This window comes from Manis javanica, chromosome 10 (assembly GCF_040802235.1).
Source record: "Manis javanica isolate MJ-LG chromosome 10, MJ_LKY, whole genome shotgun sequence".
Lineage (NCBI taxonomy): Eukaryota > Metazoa > Chordata > Mammalia > Pholidota > Manidae > Manis > Manis javanica.
The window spans coordinates 108,375,887-108,394,903 of record NC_133165.1 but is presented as its reverse complement, the minus strand read 5'-3'; the positions used below and the strand labels follow the sequence as shown (position 1 = coordinate 108,394,903).

Here is a 19,017-nt window from a genome sequence, read left to right as displayed (position 1 = left end):
GGGTCCTTTGAGAGATGTCTAGAAATGCTTCAAAACTGCCCTACCCCGAGGTGAGGAAGATGGGAACTTTATACACCAACTCCTGCCCCTCCTTGGTTTTGAGCACCCCTGGGGATGTCCCTGGAGGTCTTCTGGGAGTTGCTTCTGGGACCCTTGGTTCCCTGGCCCAAGCATTCTTCTGCAGCCAGAGAAAGCCCTTCTGGCAGGTGATACCTGTGGGATGTGTGGGAACTGTCGCCAGAACTCACAGGTGACTTCCTCGGTAGGCCAAGGGGATGTCTGTGTGGCTGCACCAGAATCTGCTGCTTCTCCTGTGGCCTGTGGCCTTTGGATGCAGATTGGGAGAAGTGAATACCTCATCTCCATTTCCCCCCGCGGGGAGAAGGAGTATGGCAGATTGTATTATTATTAAATAATATTCATTGCTTTTCCGTTCAGGAGGGTTAAACATCCACACCCCACTGAGGGCAGGCTTGGGCCTGTAACTTGCTTTGATCAATGGAATGAGAGAAGAATACAGGGGTGGCCCTTCCACCATGTGGTCCACCACCCACCCCCTTTTCCCTCAGCCACAGGCCAGTAATGACTAAGATATGGACCAGCCAATCAGCCAGGGTCTCAGAGTGAAGAGGACATATAGCCCACCCATGACGGATATGTGAACAGAAAGCTCTGTGTCTGTAAGCCACTGGTAATTGGAGGTGTTTACTCCTGCCTCGTACTTTAGCTGACAGATGGAAGGAACGATTCATCTGGTGATTTGGGAAGAAGAAATGGCTATAACTTGGTTCAGCTACTCCCTTACTTTCTTCAAATCTGCTTGACTCTGAGAGGTGGATGGCTAGGTATCCTCTGCCACGCAGCAAGGGGCCCCTCCCTGTTGGGGCAGCTTCTGGTTCTCCAGTAATGCCAGCGGCTTGGCGGTTGAGTCTGTCCAATGCAGAAGGAGAGGTTCACAGCACCACCATTTGGCTGCACGTTCAAACCTGGTGTTTATCAGTAATTCATCAAGCATTTTGATTTCTTCTTTAGGTCTCAATCTTTTGTTTGTCTCTAAGTTGGTTTCTGACTTGATGGAGAAGAGAGAGAGCAGAGCGCCTTCAAACCCCAGAAGTCTTTCTGCATGATTCCAGTTCTTAGGGATAGAACAGTTTTTACCAAAGTATTGACTTTGGCCTGCTTCTCACTGTAGCACTTTCCATGTTCAGCTTCGTTTTGTATGTTAAAATCAATAATAAACAAGGACTGTAACTTCACCTGTGTGTGTTTGTGAGCATGTAGAGGGGTTCTAGCTAAGAAACACTGGTTTAAGTCACAAAAGCGGAAATGGGGAAGGGCACATGCCTTCTGGAAAATTACTTCCACCCTGCTTTCTCTTTATTCCCTACTTTCTTTCTTCTCTCTTTTTCTTTCTCTCTCCCTCCTTTGCTCTTCCCCTTAAAACCTCAGATAGTAAATGTCCTGGGTTTAGCCAGAGTTGAAAGATTAATGGATTTTTCATTCATTCAATCAATCCCTGCTTATTAAGCATCTCCATATTTGCCAGCTGGTTGATAGAAGGGATTTGGGATGTCAGTACATTTTGTTCTGTTTTTTTTTTCCCATCACTCTTTTTCAACATCAAGCTTTTAATATTGTCCAAAGCATTGTCTTAGAACTGGTGTCATTTTGTGTACCTTGAATTTCATAGATTTTAATCAAAATGGTCAAGCTTCTGATTCCCAATCTCTGATCTCAAGCTTCTGATTCCCAATCTCTGATCTCTTATACATTGCTTATGAGGTAGAACAATATTTAGGTATGTTATCCATCAGAGTAAGTAATATAAGCTGCTGCAAAAACACGCGCACACACACACACACACACACACACACACACCCCTAAGCCTCAGTGGCTAAACACATTTAAGTTTCATTTGTTGCTCACATCACAGTCTGTTGCCAGCGGGGCAGTTTCTTGTATAAGTGGCTTTCCTCCAGTTGATGACTCAGGCTCCTTTCCTCCTGTGATGCTACTGTCCTTAGCTTATGGTCTCCACCATGCTGTGGAGGGAAAGGGGCCTGGGGTTTGGCGGAGATGTTACAGGGGCCAAGCCTGTAAGTGGCCTCTATCACTTTCACCCATGTTCCATTGGCTAGAACATTGCCACGTCCCCGTCCTAACTGTAGAGAATGCTGGGAAGTCTCTCTGTGTGCTCAGAGGAGGAGGAAACGGGACAGAGATGATCTCTGCCACAGAAATATGGACTTACGTTCTCTCTCTCTACCCCCTCTCCCAGGTATCTTCCACCATTCCCATCCTCCTTTCCTTTCAGGAATAAAGCCATTACAGTGGAAATGCAAAGAGAAAGAAGAGTCAGCTTTTGAATTTCAAAATAGATTTTTGAAAGATAGGACTTGAGAGAAAAGTCTCTGTGTTTTGACAGCCTGGTCATTTTTTTTTTTTATCTTTGGATTTTTTTAAATTAAAGTATCATTGATATAAAATCTTACAAAGGTTTCACATGAACAGTATTGTGGTTTCAACATTCACCCATATTATCAAGTCCTCACCCCCAACTGCAGTCACTGCCCATCAGCATAGTAAGATGCTATAGAGTCATTACTTGTGTTCTCCGCGCTGTACTGCCTTCCCCATGACCTACCGATATTGTGATTGCAAATTATAGTGCCCCTTAATCCCATTCTCCCATCCCACCCCCCCTCCCCAACCCCTCCCATCTGGTAACCACTAGTCCCTCTGGGAGTCTGGGAGTCTGCTGCTATTTTGTGAAAGCCTCATCTTTTTAACTCTTTTTAACTTCAAGTCTAAAGCCTGTATGACTCCGGCCATGAAATCTATGCCCTACAAAATCTAGAGATTTTTTTCCAGAATCAGAATCAGCTGGGAACACTCTTGCACGCCGCCCCCTGCGCCCACCGGTCAGGAGAGGCAAACTTGGCAAGGGCTGAGGGGAGAGAGAGGGGCAAGCTGCAGAGGAGAAGAGCAGAGCAGGATCTGGAGGGGCCCTGCCTCCTTCCTCCTCCCACGGACCCTTGGGAGGAGAGAGCCAGAAACAGAGCTTGGGGTCAGGGAGGCATCTGCAAAGAGAGATGGTCTGTGCCTGGCCTTCCGTCAGAGACCTGGGAGGGGGCGCATTTGCAGTGCTCCCCTCCAGCAAGGGTCTGAGGGTTGGAGATGCCTCGTCAGTGTGTCTACACAGCACTGGGCCATAGACGGCCTCTCAGTGATCCCCAAGGGCCTGTAGCAGTGTGGGAACAGCCAGGGAGGGAGGTATGAAGCCCCTAAGGCAGCGCCTTTCCTGGGGAGGCCCCTGCACGGAGGGAAGCTGCGCTCTGGCTGGATCAGTGCCCGGGGAACAGACAGGACAGCTCAGTGGAGGCCGGCGGGGATCAATATCGACAGCCAGACAGGGGCCTGAAGGAAGACACCTGAACAGGTGCAGACAGGGACAGTGCAGACCCAAGGCCTTCCTGCCGCACAGGGCCAGGAACATATGCCCCAGGAGGAGTACAGGATCAAAATAGTTAAGTTCTATTTTAGAAAAGAAAAAGTTAAATTTTTTTTGTTCCCTCTTCCTTAGGAGATTTGTATCCACCCAAATTGGACAGCCTACAAAATCCATAAAGACAGAGTGAAGCATGGAAGGGGTGTCGATTTGGAGTAGGGGGCAGGAGGCTCTTTGTCGGTGACCATTCTGTGTGACCTTGAGCCCGGCATCTCTCCTCTGTGGATCTCAGTTTTCTCATCTGTAAAATGAGATGTAATACTAGCAGCTTCACAGATGTGCTGTGGGGATTAGATGCAAAAAAAAAAGCATGTAGTTCATGGCCTGGCCTGTGTTGGGGGGCTCAGTGAATATCTGAACTCCCCTTGCCTTTCTCTTCTGAGGTCATTTCCATCTCAAACACCATAATTCTTTGTGGAAAAGATGGATACACAGGGTTAGTTATACCAGGGCATGGAAAGTAAAATAAAACAAAATGCCTTTCCCCCACTCTATAAGAAAGCCATGAAAACTTAGGACAAGGCACCAAACAGACAGTGAAAACCCGACTTGAGAGAGTGGGTAGGGGGTTGGGGACAGGGGCAGGGCGGTGGCTGCACTAAATGAAAAACAACAACTCAATACCCTGCTATCATCCTTCATCAAACTACAGAAATAGAAACCAGACAAACACATTATGTGAAGGGCAAAAGGGTTGGCAAGGTTCTGGCCTATAGGAAAAACCCAGGTTCAATAATGCCATGAGCAGAGGGAGGTAGGAAAGTGAGGTCAAAGTCAATAGTGGGGTTTGCTGGGAAGGGCTGGTTTTATAGTCCTAATGAGGATCAAACATCACATGTTCCTCTTTTGCTGAACTTGGTTTCTCATTAGGCTTTGTATCTGCGTCCAGATCAGCTGGCCACATGGCAGGAGTCTCTTCCATTTCCTCAGGCAGATGAATTATCAAGGGGAGTCTCCGCCTTTCTTTTTTGGGAAAAGAAAGCTTTGTAGTAGAAAATGCTCTCTTCTATTTATATCTGCTCTTCTGTCTGATTAGAGAGATGATAAGTCTTGGGGAAGGAGTCAGGCCCCGAGTGCTCTGTCTTTATTTAGAAGAGTGCACGGTTCAGACGGCATTTCTAAGATCGGCTGCTCTGCTCTGGGTCTTTATCTGTGAGATCAAGGGTTATGATTTTTACATACTTTAACATATTTTAATATATTTTTTTATAGTGTTATATTTTCGGGATTGTTGGAATAGCCACACATTTTGTGTCAAGCTCTGTGCTCTGTCCTAGGGACAAAGAAATCAAGTAAGGGACTAAGATAGCACTCATCTTCTCAAAGAACTTATGCTACCAGCTTGTCATATGGCTGTCAGGAACCAGAGAGCTGGGTCAATAATAACTGGTATTTGAATAGATCTTTCATAAGATCTACTACAGCCAACCAGTCTTACCCATGGGAGATATGTTCCAAGATACCCAGTGGATGCTGAAACTATGGGTAGTATTGAATCCTATATTTACTATGTTTTTTTCCTGTACACACAGATAAAGTTTAATTTATAAATTAGGCATAGTAAGAGGTTAGCAAGAATAGCTAACAATAAAATAGAGCAATTATAAAAATAGACTGCAATAAAAGTATGTGAATGTGGTCTCTCTTATTATATTGTGCTCAACTTCTTGTGATGATGTGAGATGATAAAATGCCTATGTGATGAGACGAAAGGAGGTGAATGACGTAGGCCTTGTGACATAGCATTAGGGTCCTACTGAGCTTCTGACCATAAGCCAGAAGGAGGGTCATCTGCTTCTAGACTTTTGTAACTGAAACTGTGGAGAGTGAAAACACAGATAGGGAGGACCAGATAGCTCCTGGGGGCCCACAATAGCCCTGCGGCTAGGTGCTTGGACCCCCACTTAGATCTTTCAGTCCCAGTCTGAGGACCACAGCTGGTCCTGACTCCACTCTTGGCCCTCTACTTTCAAGCTCAGTGCTATCACCTTCTTACTGGAGTTTTTTCCTGGTGAACAGTTCTGCACATTTAACCCCTTGTGGCACACATAAATTTGCTCACTTTTTATTAGAAACCATATCCTAGGGAATACCTCCTCATTTAAAAACCCAGATCAAACATAACATTCCTGAGGAAGCTACAGCTTTCTATTTGCTCCTACAGCTTTGGGTGCATATAATAATCATATTAATAAGGATAATAGGAGTAATAATAGTAGTAAAAAGGTCTACGTTACTATTTATTGAGTGTGTCTATGAGCCAGGGTGTCATGCTAAGTGTTTTACATGCATTATTTAATGCTCAAAAGAACCCCAGGGGGAGATACTATTATTATGCTCAATTTACAGATTATATCAGTTAGGAGTTGAGTTTGGCTGCATGTAAAAACCTGTCTACAGTGGCTTAACCAAATAGGAACTTATTTTGCTCAAATAATGATACCTTAAGGTAGACGTGTAAGGGCTGGTGTGGGGTTGCACATCCCATTCTTAGCATGTAGCTTTTGTTATTGTGGAGACATGACATCTGCTGTTTTTGCAGTCTGTGTTCCAGGCAGGAAGAAAAGTAAACAGCAAAGGGCAAAGGATGAAGAGCAAAGAGCCTTTTTTTCTTACAGTCTGTCTTATCAGATGGGAAGGGATGTTACCTCTTTCCTACATCTCTCTGGCCAGAACTGTTAATGTGGCCCCTCTCAGCTGCCAGGGAATCTGAGAATTCCATTTTTTTCCCCTTCTTAAAGTTGGGAAGATTTATACCCTGAACAAAATTGCGGTTCTGTTAGTAAAGAATAAGAGGAGAATGGGTATTGGGTTGGAAACTACTAGTGCTTGTCACACAAATGAAGAAACTGGGCCTTAGAGATGCTAAGGCTACTGTCCAAGGTCAGATATATGGCCGACTCAGACTCAAACTCCTATCTGTGTGACACCAGAGTCCATGTTCCTTACTGCTATGAGCCATGACCTCCTTATTTTAATATATTACAATTGTCCTTTTATTTATTCATCCCTTCTTTCCTAGGCTGTGAGCTCCAGGAATTAATTTTACTCATTTTGATATTCCAGACTCTTGCCTATAGTTTGTCAAAGGGATAAAATGAATAAATACCAGGACTCCAGTAGTTTCTGCAGCTAAAAATTCTTCCTAGGAAAACATTCTTTAATTGTCCTCTTTCTCTGTAGTGTTTTACAACCACCTGTTCCCAAACAGGGAGCTGTAGATGTGTATGAAAGAAATGATCCGGCTCTTTGTGCTGCCATGGGTACATTTGGCCTTTTCTACTATTTATAGGCTTCTGTTCTCTCTCTCCCTAAATGCTTAATGCTTGTTTACAGGGCAGGTCCGATTTCTCTTTGTTCTGCCTGGTCATTCAAACATGCCTATACCACATCATTCTATTTCTTAGGGACATGTCCACTACTTGAATAACAATAATTTGAGTCACAAGCAGCTCTGATCCCAAATCTCATTTCTTGCTGGGTCATAGAGCAGCCCAGTGAGGACCTGATATCATTGAGATTCCGGTACTTTGGCAGGCAGGTAGAGAGGGGAGGAGAATTCTTAAGATACTATTTCAGAAAGTAAAATTTTCAGAAGACCAAACACTGATGCACCAAGGTTAGAAGAAAAAAAGCTGTTGTTGTTCCATAGGCCACCAGCAGACATTCTGAATTTTCTTCAAAGCCACAGTGCTGGGTTGGACAGGGTCAAACCCCACCTGCTGTGGGTACTGTCACCTGGGACCCCTGACCTAGGTTAGGGCTGCCTAATTCAGCTCAAGAATAAGCTTGCCAGCATTTGAACTTCCAATTTAATGGCCCAAATAGCAGTATTAAGAGATACCTGGGCTTCTCTTACCAGTCCCATAGACCCCTATAGCCAGTAGCTTATTATCACTAACAAATTAGATGATAAATATTTACCACTTACAAAACAGTTAGTATATGTCAGGCACTGTGCTAAGTGTTTGTCTCATTTAATCCTTAGAACAGCACTGTGCTATTATTGTCACCTTATAAGCAAGGAATGGAAGGCTTAGTGAAAATATGTGATTTGCCCGACATGGTAGTTGCAACAAAGGGTGACTTGGGAGCTTGGTCTGCCCAGCTTAACATCTAGCAGCCCCACAGAAGTCACCTTCCAAAAATTAAAAAAGCCCATACTAGTGATAATCTATTTTTCTGACAATATTTTCTGATCTTGACAGTGTTGTGAAGTTGTTTCATTCTCATTTAAGATGTAAATAAAATAACAGGTAACATTTATTGAGTGCTTTCTATAGACCAATCTGTTTGAAGTTTTTAATTTGGGTAACTCATTGAATGTTCATAATAATCCTTCCAGGAAGGTACTCTTATTATCCTACTTTTCAGAGGAAGAAATGAGGCAGAGGGAGGCTAAATAGCTTTCACAGAGTACTATGACTTATAAGTGAAAGAGTGAAAACTTGGCGGTTTTTATTGATCAGTAATACAGCCTAGGTAAAGACAATGTGCTCACAATGAGAGAACAGCTTCAAGACAAGTCCTCCAGGCCTCCGTTCCAACCAGTCTGTAGGCTTTAGACCGATTTTATATTGAAATTCTTCAGGCATCAATGGTCTGACATCACACGGGCAGTAGGTGGTAAGCCTGGATTCAAACCAGGGTGGGCCTAACTGCAAAGCAGGGATCTTTCGCCACTATACTGTTTCAGCACTAGCCTGATTAAATCAAAGTTCAAAGGACAAAGCGCAGACCCATTTGGAAATGACGGTAGAAATCACCTAACCTAGGTTTCTCAACCTCAGCACTATTGCTGTCTTGGGCTGGACTGCTGCGGGGACTGTCTTGTTCACAGGTTTTTGAACATCCCTGGCCTCTCCCCTGGATACTAGCAACCCACCTCCACCTGCTGCCCCCCAGGTGGAGCAACCACAAATGTCCCCAGATGATGACAAATAGCCTGGCGAGAAGGGGAAGGGGAAAAATCGTCCCTGGATGTTAACCACTGATCTAAACCATCTCCTCACATTACAAATTATAGAACAGGGGCCCAAAGAGATGAAGTAGTTTTTTTAAGCTAGTTAGCAGAAACCAGGCTGTTTATCCAACATCACTGTATCCATCCCTCGAATATACAGGGCATGCTGTGGAACCGAGGGAAAGTAGATGCCCTCTTGGTAGTCAGGTAGGAGAGATTTTGTTGCACAAATGTGTCTAATTGTATGAAGTTGTATAAATTGTATAACTGTATAAGTTGTATAATTGTATAAAGTGTTACAACAGACAGCAAGGTGTAGAGAAAAAAGAGTATGAGATGTGGATCTCCTATTGTTTAGCCCCCGGACTTATCCAAGCTTCAGGTTCGGTAACAATGAAACAGAGATCATGGTATCTGCTCTGCCTATACCATCAGCTTCAAAACGGGTCTGTGAACTCACTGTGCAAACTGTAGAGCTCTTACGAACGTCAGGTATGACTAAGGTGATCAGGAATGTGATAATCATGACTTGAGTAAAGATTTTCAGAACTGGGGAGATACATGTAGTCAGGGCTTTATTTCTGGAACTTCTAACTCGAGACCCCCATTATTCTGCGGGCGAGGGAACAGGCAAAGAGCCCCCACCCACCAAGTGCCTCTTCCCTTGCCTATAACCAACACGACCAGACAGCAGTGCTCCGGTCCCAACTGCATAGTCCCGCAACAGGGAGTCGCTACTGGACCCTCGGGCCTCTCCAGCTCCGCTGGCCCTCAGCTGTGGCCCCGCCCTTAAAGGAACAGACCCCGCCCTCTTCGCGCCGGCTGGAACTCCGGCCAAGCCGCACTTCCAGGATAGCACCTCGCTGGTGCCGGAGATTCCCGAACTTCCCCGATCTCTCCCTGTCCTCCCTCGGGCGCTCGGAGCGGAGGCGGCGGAGATTGCCGAGGGGAGGTGGCCCCGCCCCCCTTCCCCGCTCCGCCCCCTCCGCCCCCTCCGCCACAGCCTCCCGCGCGGGCAGGAGTTCCAGATCCCGGTCCCTCCCTCCTCCTTTCTCTCTCCCCGCCTTCCCGGTGCTGCCACAGTGGCGGGTCGCGGGATCCCGGCCAGTCAGCTCGTTCCTGCCTCCAGCTCCTCCTTCCCCCAAAATAAACACCCCTCCCCACGCCTCGGGAGCCCGGACCGCCCCCTTCCTCCCTCGGCCCCGCGTGTGGTGAGGGACGGTGTGAAGGAGCGAGCGCGGGCCGGCGGGCGAGCTCCGTGAGTGCGAGAGGCGGGGCGCGCGGCGCGCCGGGCCGGGCCGGGGGCCGCGTGTGCGCGTGGGGGTGCGAGCGAGTGCCCGTCGCGACCCGTCGGCGGCGCAGAGCCGAGAACCCGGCTAGCGACCAGCGGCGACCGCCAGCCGCGGAGGGGCGCCGGGCTCGCGCACGCGCGCGCACGCACGCACGCACGCGGGGCGGGGGCAGGCGCGCGCCCGCCTGTCGCGACAGTCGGGCCGAGGCCCAGGGGGAGGTGGCCTGTCGCGGGACGCCCGGCTCCCGGAGGCGAGGGGGGCGCGGGCGGATGGCGGAAGGCGCCCAGTCGCAGCAGCCGCCTCAGCTCGGCCCCGGCGCCGCTGCCCGGGGGATGAAGCGGGAGTCGGAGCTGGAGCTGCCGGTGCCCGGAGGGGGAGGAGACGGAGCCGAACCCGGCCTGAGCAAGCGGCCGCGCACCGAGGAGGCGGCGGACGACGGCGGCGGCGGGATGCAGGTGACCGCGCGGGGTGGACGACGCTTTACCGCGGGGTCGCGGCCCGGGGGCCGGGAGGGCGGCCCGGAGCTCCAGGGCGGGTGGGGGGGGCTTCCCGGGGTCCTGGCTTGGGGGCGGGAGGGGGCCGGTTGAGGCCTGTTTGGACGGTGGGGCGAGCCCGGGCGAGAGGCGAAGGGTGCGGGAGGACCGGTGTACCCCAGAGGGTCCTGTTTCTTGAGGGGACGAGGGGGCATGACGCGTGAGTAGGTTTTGGGGGGAAATCGAACATAGTTGAGCAGGATTCCATTTCTTCAAACCCTTCCTTAGTTCCTAGGGATGGAGTGGAAGCCGGGAGATCCTGGGTCTGTTGCCCAGAGAGCTGCGGGACGGAGTCAAAGACGGGGGTGCAGTGGGGGTACTGGGTGGTGGGAAACCCCCCAGGAAGGTTTGCTCAGACCTTTTTGTCAGACCTCGACACACACTGGCATGGGGAAGGGGAGCGGCATATAAAGGAGTGGAAAGCGAGAAAACTCCTCGACAGCTCAAAGGGGATGTGGCTTAGATTGTGGGTTCAATCAGTTACACAAGGAGTGTGAGAAGTACCAGGAGTTTGGGTAGCGTTGTTGGGACACCGTGGTGCTCAGTCAGTGTCATTAACTTGGTGAAGCATGCCAGTGAGTCTGAAGAGAGACACAGGACATACCGCTTCTGTGCTTTGCCAGTTGCACTTAGATGGCTAGGGCACCGACTAGTTCTTCAACGCCCTGGGGTATAAAACAAAAGTTTTAGAAGATTGGTTTCTGAGTTGGGAACTCAAGGATAAGCTGGTTGATTTGGGTGGGGAATGGGAAAAGTAGTGATGATAATCAGTTTGAGAAAGAGCATGAAACTGGTAGGTTTAAGGATTTGGTCTCCGCTCAGAAAATACTTGCTATGAAATGGTGGGGGCTCACCTACCAGCAATCATTGAGAATATCTGCCTAATTCTTTTAGAATCATAGAATGTTAGAGATGTAAGGGACCAGAGACGTTATCTTTTCCAGGGGTTCTTAACCTGGAGAGACTTGGAAGATTCTTTGGCAAAATAGTTTCCCTGCACTTTTTTTAGGGGAAGGAAATAGTTTTCATCATTGTTTTTTTTTTTTTTTTTTGGAGGGAATTCAAGTCCCAAAATGTTTTAACCACATCGTTTTAAACACGGGGAATCAAAAGTCTAGAGAAGACCTAGTCTTCTCTAGTCTAGTGACTTGCCTAAGACCACCCAGTTAGCTGGTAGTAAAACTAGAACTAGAAGTCTAGTTTAGTCTTCTAATTCCTATTTCTGTGCTCTCTCCATTACACCACTCTTGGAAATCCCTGCAGTGCTAAAAGACTTCCTGTGCTCTGCTCCCTGCTTTTCAAGGCTCTGCCTGACTTCCTGTGTTAGAGATGGAGCTGTATTGAAGCCTGGCATGTTTGCTGTGCTTGGTCTCCTTTGCAGAGGCCACTCTGTTAACTTGTGTTGTTTTGGGTAGAGTAATCCTTTTAGTGTTTATTTTTGAATTCATGTGTTTAGTTTGCTTGCTTTTGTTCTCCATTAGAGCTCTGCTTCAAGCAGAGAGATTGCGAGAAGTAAAACGGCCGTGGAAAAAATATATAGCCTTCAGATGAGGTGGGTTAACATTGGATGATAGGGAGAGAAGACTGGGTGTGGATGCTGGTGAGCAAGTTCTGCTTGGTGTGCACATATCTATGTCTGTATTTATTTATTGCTTTTGTCAATCATGGTTATAAGTAAGACACCCCTTCCCTTTCTTCCTGGGGCCAGTTATTTGCTGGTTGTCTTCAAATTGGCTAAAGACAGTAGTATTTGGAAATGGAGCAGTGTATAGGGACTTTGGACTATGCAGAGGAAGGAGTGGATTAGGTCCTTTGAGTACAAATGGACTACTTAGAACTATCCCACAGAGTCTTTTTTCACTGTCTGTATTTGTAGATTTTTATTTTTCACTCTGTGCTTTCTTACTGTTGTAGTTTCAACACACTATACAGGTATTTGAGTTTTCATTGATTTAGCCCCTTGCCTCTGTTTCCTTAGTTGTGAAATAAAGTGTTTGTACAGGGTAATTTGTAAGTTACCTTCTGAAAAATATGTCAGATTCTCTGACCTTGAGGTACTTGGTGCTTACAATCTAGGGAGACAAACTGGGTGAAAAACAAAAAAAGTGTGTGTATAGATATATATATGTAGATGTATGTGTATAAACTTTTTTTGTATGTTCCAGAGGAAAAGGAGTAGAGATACCACAGAGTGGATGCATGTCATAAAGCATTGCATAAGTTAGCCTCAGAGTATGCAGAGGATTTGTGCCCCTGGATCCAGAAGAAGGAGAGTCATTCCTGCTGAAATGATCAAAGAAGGCTTTATGGAGAGATTGAAACTTAAGGTGTATTTGGGAGTAAAGGAGATATAATGTTCCTGAAAAGATAAAATTTAAGTCTGGGTGACTTACACCTCTAGGACTTTTCCTATGTCATTCTGATAATAATAATACAATAGTTAATGTTCATTTAACTGATGTTTATCGAGCAGCAGCTGTATGCTGGGCACTGTTTTAAAATCTAGGAACTGTGGTAGTGAACGAAACAAAGACCCTGTTTCACGGAACTAATATTCTAATTGACAGACAGACAGTAAGAAATCAACAACTATTATTAGGTGGTGGTGAATGCTAGGAAGAAAAGCTGAGCTGGGAAAGGGTAGTGATGAAGACGGTCATGGAAGGCCTATCTGCTAAAGGAGAGTGGGCCAGTCATGTATTTGAGGAAAGGATTCAGGTAGAGGAACTGAGGGTGTAGAGGCTTTGAGAAAGAAGTGGACTTGGTGTGTTTGAGAACAAGAAACCAGTGTAGCTGGAACAGAATGAGCAGGGCGAGGCTGTCTTAGGAGATAATATCAGTGGTGTAGAAATGCTTATAGGCCCTGTGTAAATTGCACACTTACAAATCTAGGGTAGCCAACTGTTGTGGTATATATGCTTTTGTCTTAAAGCACTTTTTTTCTCATACCTTAACACAAATGGAGTTTTTCTGAGGTTATAGCTCCTTCTGGAAGGCTTTCCTGACAGCTTTGTTCACACCAGGCAGACCTTCCTCTTGACTTCTGTTATATCGATGCTTAATTATGCATCATCTTGTATTGTCCCTAAATTGCTTTACTTGTTTCTCTAGTGATAGTGTAAGCTCTTAGAAGACTGGAACTATATTTTCTTTGTATTTATCCTTTATAAATAATACATAGTAAGGACTCAGTGCCTGTTAAGTTTGAAGTTGAAATTTACCTTTTACAAATACTTAGGGAATAAAAAAAAAAATCATGAAATTCAAGGGTGGGAGTACTTTCATGAAATTGCTCAGTCATTTGAGTGTGAAAGGATTAACCCCTTTTTACAGAAGAAAGTCATTTTACTGGGGTTCATTTCCCAAGGCCCCTTCCTAAATGGAGCTGTAACTCTAAGCTATGGATTCCAAAGCTGAGCCCTGTTGAGTCATAGCCATTGAACTTTTGCAGTAAAATCATTACTTCCCAATGGAGCACAGGGGACACAAGAATATTTGGTGCTTATGTTATAATCCTTAGGCTAAGATGGAACCCTAGGGGAGAGAGGAATGTCCCTCCTTTCAAGGGCAGTATGAGGAAGCTTTGTGTGAATGGAAGAGGAGTTCAGCACAGCTACCCTGGGCTGTAGAGTCAGAGGGAAGAGAGAGTCAACCTGAAAATTGAACTGTGGTTTGAGAAATGCAGTTGGTTGTTAAAGAGAGTACTTGGAAATATTGTACTCTGACCTGGTGGACAGTTAAATGAGTTACAGCACAGATATTAGAAGTTCATTTCACTTTAAGCAAGTCTGATTATGTGTGAAACTTGGGCTTTATAAACCTACTGAGTAATTATTCTTTTGGTTAGCTCTGCCAGTGAATATAAACAATTTGATGAATAAAAACTCAAATTTTGTGTAACTTTTTAGGAACTTAGCTGCTATATAAGGCAAGATGCACCTTAATTATTACTTATACCTTTCAGTTAAATTCTTCATGGGAATGAAATGGTAGTATGTGATTGTTATATGGCCGACTAACTGCTTCTGACCAACCAGTAGTAAGTCCCACTTAGCTAAGTGGGCTCAGCAGTTGTTCGTATAAATGGTTGATTCAAGTAGTAGGAACATTTTCTTTCTGGTCTCAGGGAAGGGGTTCCAGGGAGCCTGCAATTGCTATGTGGATGCTGTATTTCTTGAAGTAGGTTATCTTCCCATTTGCTTATTTCTGGGTTTAATTGCCCTGAGATGGATGTCTCTTTGGACTCTCATTTGGGTGTTTGATGCTGAAACTGAACATTATGATACCATTTGAGTAGTGATATAAAAATGATGTGCTTCCTTTCAGGTAATTTCATGAACACTAAAATTATTGAATTTTTATTTTCTACATGTCTTAGTTGGCTTGGGCACAATAACAAAATACCATAGACTGGGCGCTTGAACAACAGAAATTTGTTTCTCACAGTTCTAGGGGTCAGAAGTCCCAAGATCAAGGTGCTAGCAGATTTGCTCTTTGGTGAGAACTGGCATCTGGCTTATAACAGCTGCCTTTGCTGTTGGTGTATGCTGGTGGAGAGAAAGAGCCATCTCTCTTCCTGTTCTAATAAGGGTGCGAGTCTTATTCTAGGGACCCCATCCTCACGACCTAATCATCTAAACCTAATCACCTCCCAAGGGCCCCACCTCCAAACACCATCACATTGTAGGCTAGGGCTTCAACATATTACTTTTGGGGGAACACAGCCATTCAGCCTATAATGCTACCAGAGGGGTAAATATTGTAGATGGAGAAACTGAGGCACATTCATGTAAAAATTACTGATTTTTTTCAAGCCTCAGAGGGAAACCTGTGAATATAAAACTTGGAATGTCTTTGAGAAGAGAAAGTCAGATCTGAATTTAAATAGAATTATTCTTCAGGGTGACTCAAGAGATTAGCCTGAATTGAATTTGTCTCCCAACTCCCTCTCTCATTTTCTAGCCACCTTGTCATTTTTTTTCTCTATCACACTGACATGTGAACACAACAGAAGCTAACTGGAGATTTAACTTTCATTTTGATATAAAACAGACTGGCGCAGACAGGCTTCAAGATTACAGGGTGTGGAGAAAGATTCAGTATACCACTCAGTGTAAACAAAAAAGTTGCTAGTGAATCTCTAGTTTAACATCTCTCATGATGCCAGCTTGATGTCAGGCTTTAATGATTTGTAGAAACAATAATGATGGTCATTTTAGTGAGCAGATTTGTTTGTATTTTTGTTGATACACATTTGTAAAGCATAGTAAATGTCTATCTGGTGCAAATGTGCATTTCCTTCAAAGACAGAAGCGAAGAACATCAGAGATGATGGAAAGGAAATGGCAGTAATTGGAGTGTGAGCAGACAGATGGAGCGAGGAGGGGTGGTGCGGGCTTGGGTGTTGTCAGCGGCCCCTAGGAGTATTGAGTTTCTCATTCTTCTCTCCTACAGCCCCAGTACAAGCAGGCGGCTTACCTGGGTAAAGTTTCATTACCTAATCCATTACAGATCAGCTTGAATAAACCCATTGGCTGATGCTGATCTAGTTAGAAGGTAGTGCAAAGCCGCTTGGGCCAGGATTGGGGCAAATCGGATCAGAACTGCCACGGGACTCTGGACATATTTCTGTAATTTGGGTGGGTAAAGTATTTGGGAAATCATTTCCTCATGATAGCATGAGTGAACAAATCACCAGGAGGGTTTTTCAAACATTGTCTTGGGGACTCTGATGGGAAAATGTATGGAGGATTTGATATATTTCTCTGGAAGATAGCTAAGGTGCTTTGATTATTTGAGTCTGTTTTTTCGTCATTTGTTCTCAGGAGTGACCTTTTGAAGTAGTATTTGGAGATACCAGTTGTGATCACTCAACTGTGACCTCTCTGAGTTATCCCTTAATCCGAGACTGTGGGTTATGGGCCTCTCTCAATTCTTAAAGGGGAGATGTTGTTATTATTACCAACCTTAACATGTAATTATATTTGTTATCCATATATACTCGAAATGTTGTATAGTGAAATAAATACTATTTCTAGTTTCTCATATTTGGTAAGCTCCTCCATTTACCAACTGAGTGACCTTTGGCAAGGTATTTAACATCTGAGCTTCTGTTTACAAATCTGTGAACTGGGAGAATTAAAATATACTCTGATGAGCTGCTATTATAAGTAACTGAGATTATTTAAAATGCCTATCATGGAATCCAGCAGTAAATGTTTATTTCTTGCCTCCCTTATAACCTATTGTTAGTTCAGGGAGAGGAAACCCTGGGGCAAAATACCTCTTAAAACTGAAATCAGTCAAAGGGAGAAATAAAGTTTAAAACCCATTTATTGCTTACAAACTACAGCCCAACCCATGTCTCTCTCCTGCTCCAGAAGCAGCAAAAACTGGCGAGCAAGCCAGCCCCCCTCCCCTTAACCTCTCAGGTTCAGACACTCCCTTGTTGCCCAGGTAATTACCCATTGATATGGAGAACTTTTCTCTACCCCTGAGGAATGATGCAAATGCCCTAATGCCATACTTCTCTCCACCTTTGACTGCCTATTGATAATGCAGATCTACTAAAGCCAGGTGAGATATTCTGGAAATATTATAATTTTACCCACAGGCCACCCCTCCAGAAATCTTGTCTTACAATTTACTCCTTCCCCCTCCAGAAATCTTGTCTTACAATTTACTCCTTCCCCCTCTTCCAGCCAATCTAATAACATATAATAGCAACAGCAATAAAATCTTCTTAAGCCAGAAGATTCAGCCTATGCAGATTAAGTAAATGCACAATCTCTCACTAAGCACAGAATATGTTTCTACACTTATTTACTCATTCCTAACAACTATGCTAGATTGCTCACAAAACTTTTACCAAATAGTAGATAAAGTCAAGCCTCTCTTTAAGCATTTTTTTCTTGACAACAGCAACACAGTCATGATAATTCTCAAGCCAGAGGATTCAGCTAGGTTCAAAGTCCCATGCAGATTAAGTCCAAAGCTCATCCATTCCAGCCATCAGGTGGCAGCTGCAGCCAGGGGGCGCATCCAGGACACAAGGACTGTAGAAGCAAATAACAGTGATTTTGGGGGAACACTTTGCTGTTATTCTAGGAATACACAGGAGACCAGCTTCCAGGCCTTTTCCCCAAGGTGCCAGAAGAGCCAGTCATCGCCGATTCATGTGTTGAAATGTCCAAGGCCACGTCCATTTTATTCTTAGTTACTGCACCCATCCTTGCAATGCATGTCCAATAAAGTGGGTGCTTTGATTGCTCTTAATCACCAGTAGCTAGCCATAGGCTGCAAAGAGATGCTCTAGGCCCCTCTTGGTGGTTTGCTGATGTGTACAGCGTGCAGGGAACTCCTTCTGGGCTTGGCTGACTTCTCCAAAGGTCAATGGCAAGCCCCACTGACCAGCTACAGCCCACATTGTCTTTTGCCCCACGTGCAACAAATGCTGATGTAGCCATTGGGCTACATCAGAGGCAGGCTTTCCTTCTAGCCAGTGCACCTGGGCCAGTGCATCTCTTCTCTTTCATCATTCCCTGGGGATGCCAAAGGCAAATGGCCAGTCACATGATATATGGTAGGTGTCTGTGCCACACCACTCTGTGGCCTTTGGGTCCAGTCTCTCACCCACCCCACGATGGGATAGGAGGTTATTACCTTGGTCGGAGCTGTTTGGCGATGGGCTCTGTAGCCAGCAAGGCATGGTAACACAGCAGCCAGTTGCTTCTCTATCAAGGTGACCTGGACATCCGCTCCTTTCCATAGTTGTGTCCAGGCTCTGGCTGGCAGCAGGAGCAGCAGCAGCAGTGGCAGAAGCAGTAGCCTTAGGCTCGGGCCATGCACTGGGGTTGGCACGGCCAGCAGCGGTGGTGGCGCCTCCATGACCACACAAGTGTCAACACATGTCCCTCAGCATGAGCACCACTTCTCCCCATCATTTCTAGGGGTGGCCCTCCCAAAGGTCACACCCATTATGACAGATTTCAGGTTCAGAGGAATTCTGCCGACTGCACCAGATGTTAGTGTGGGAAGAGGAAACCCTGGGGCAAAATACGTCTAAAAACGGAAATCAAAGGGAGAGATAAAGTTTAAAACCCATTTATTGCTTACAAACTGCAGTCCGGCCCATGTCTCTCATGATCCAGCAGCAGCAAAAACTGGGGAGCAAGCCAGCTTCCTCTCCTTAACCTCTCATGTTCAGACACGCCCTTGGTTGCCCAGGTAATTACCCATTGATATGGACATGAACTTCTCTTCACCCCAAGGAATGATGCAAATGCCCTAACGCCATACTTCTCTCCACCTTTTGAACACCTATTGATATGCAGATGTACTAAAGCCAGGTGAGATATTCTAGGAATATTACAATTTTACCCACACCTATACAGCACTCAATGAGTTCCTGCTTACTGCTTGATCAGCATGTGGTTAACTCGCTTCCTATAAGTGTCAGAGTTGGGCACTGCTGGAGAGAAGCAGTGTGTTAAACTGTGAAACCCAATTTGCACATCATCCCGGTGGAGTTGGGAAGTGGACCTGGCCATGGTGTTTTCTCTAGAGGAAGAGGAGATAGTTACTTCTTTGCTAAGGACTAAAAGGTGTACTGAAGTGGCAGTACCTGCTTCAGGCATGTGGACATTTCTCAGAAACTGTGGGATCTCTGCTGGGAGTGTGGGTGACTGATGAACTGTGTTGGTGGTACGTGGGATGCAGGAG

General features: G+C 45.6%; 1 protein-coding gene across 30 annotated transcripts in view; it reads left to right on the top strand.

Moving 5' to 3' along the window:
* The first annotated feature begins 9,547 nt into the window (after window positions 1–9,547).
* RBFOX2 (RNA binding fox-1 homolog 2) overlaps window positions 9,548–19,017 on the top strand; it is a 294,708-nt gene continuing 285,238 nt past the window's right edge. For 5 of the 30 annotated variants that reach the window (XR_012121583.1, XM_073213841.1, XM_073213827.1 and 2 more), the window contains exon 1: window positions 9,555–10,218. Coding sequence is in view for 29 of the 30 variants with exons in the window: in XM_073213841.1 (XP_073069942.1) it covers window positions 10,033–10,218 (186 nt within the window). In the remaining variant the exon portion in view is untranslated. Of the gene's footprint in view, window positions 10,219–19,017 lie in introns of all 30 variants that reach the window. The other 25 variants (XM_073213816.1, XM_073213831.1, XM_073213830.1 and 22 more) reach the window with 14 other exon arrangements.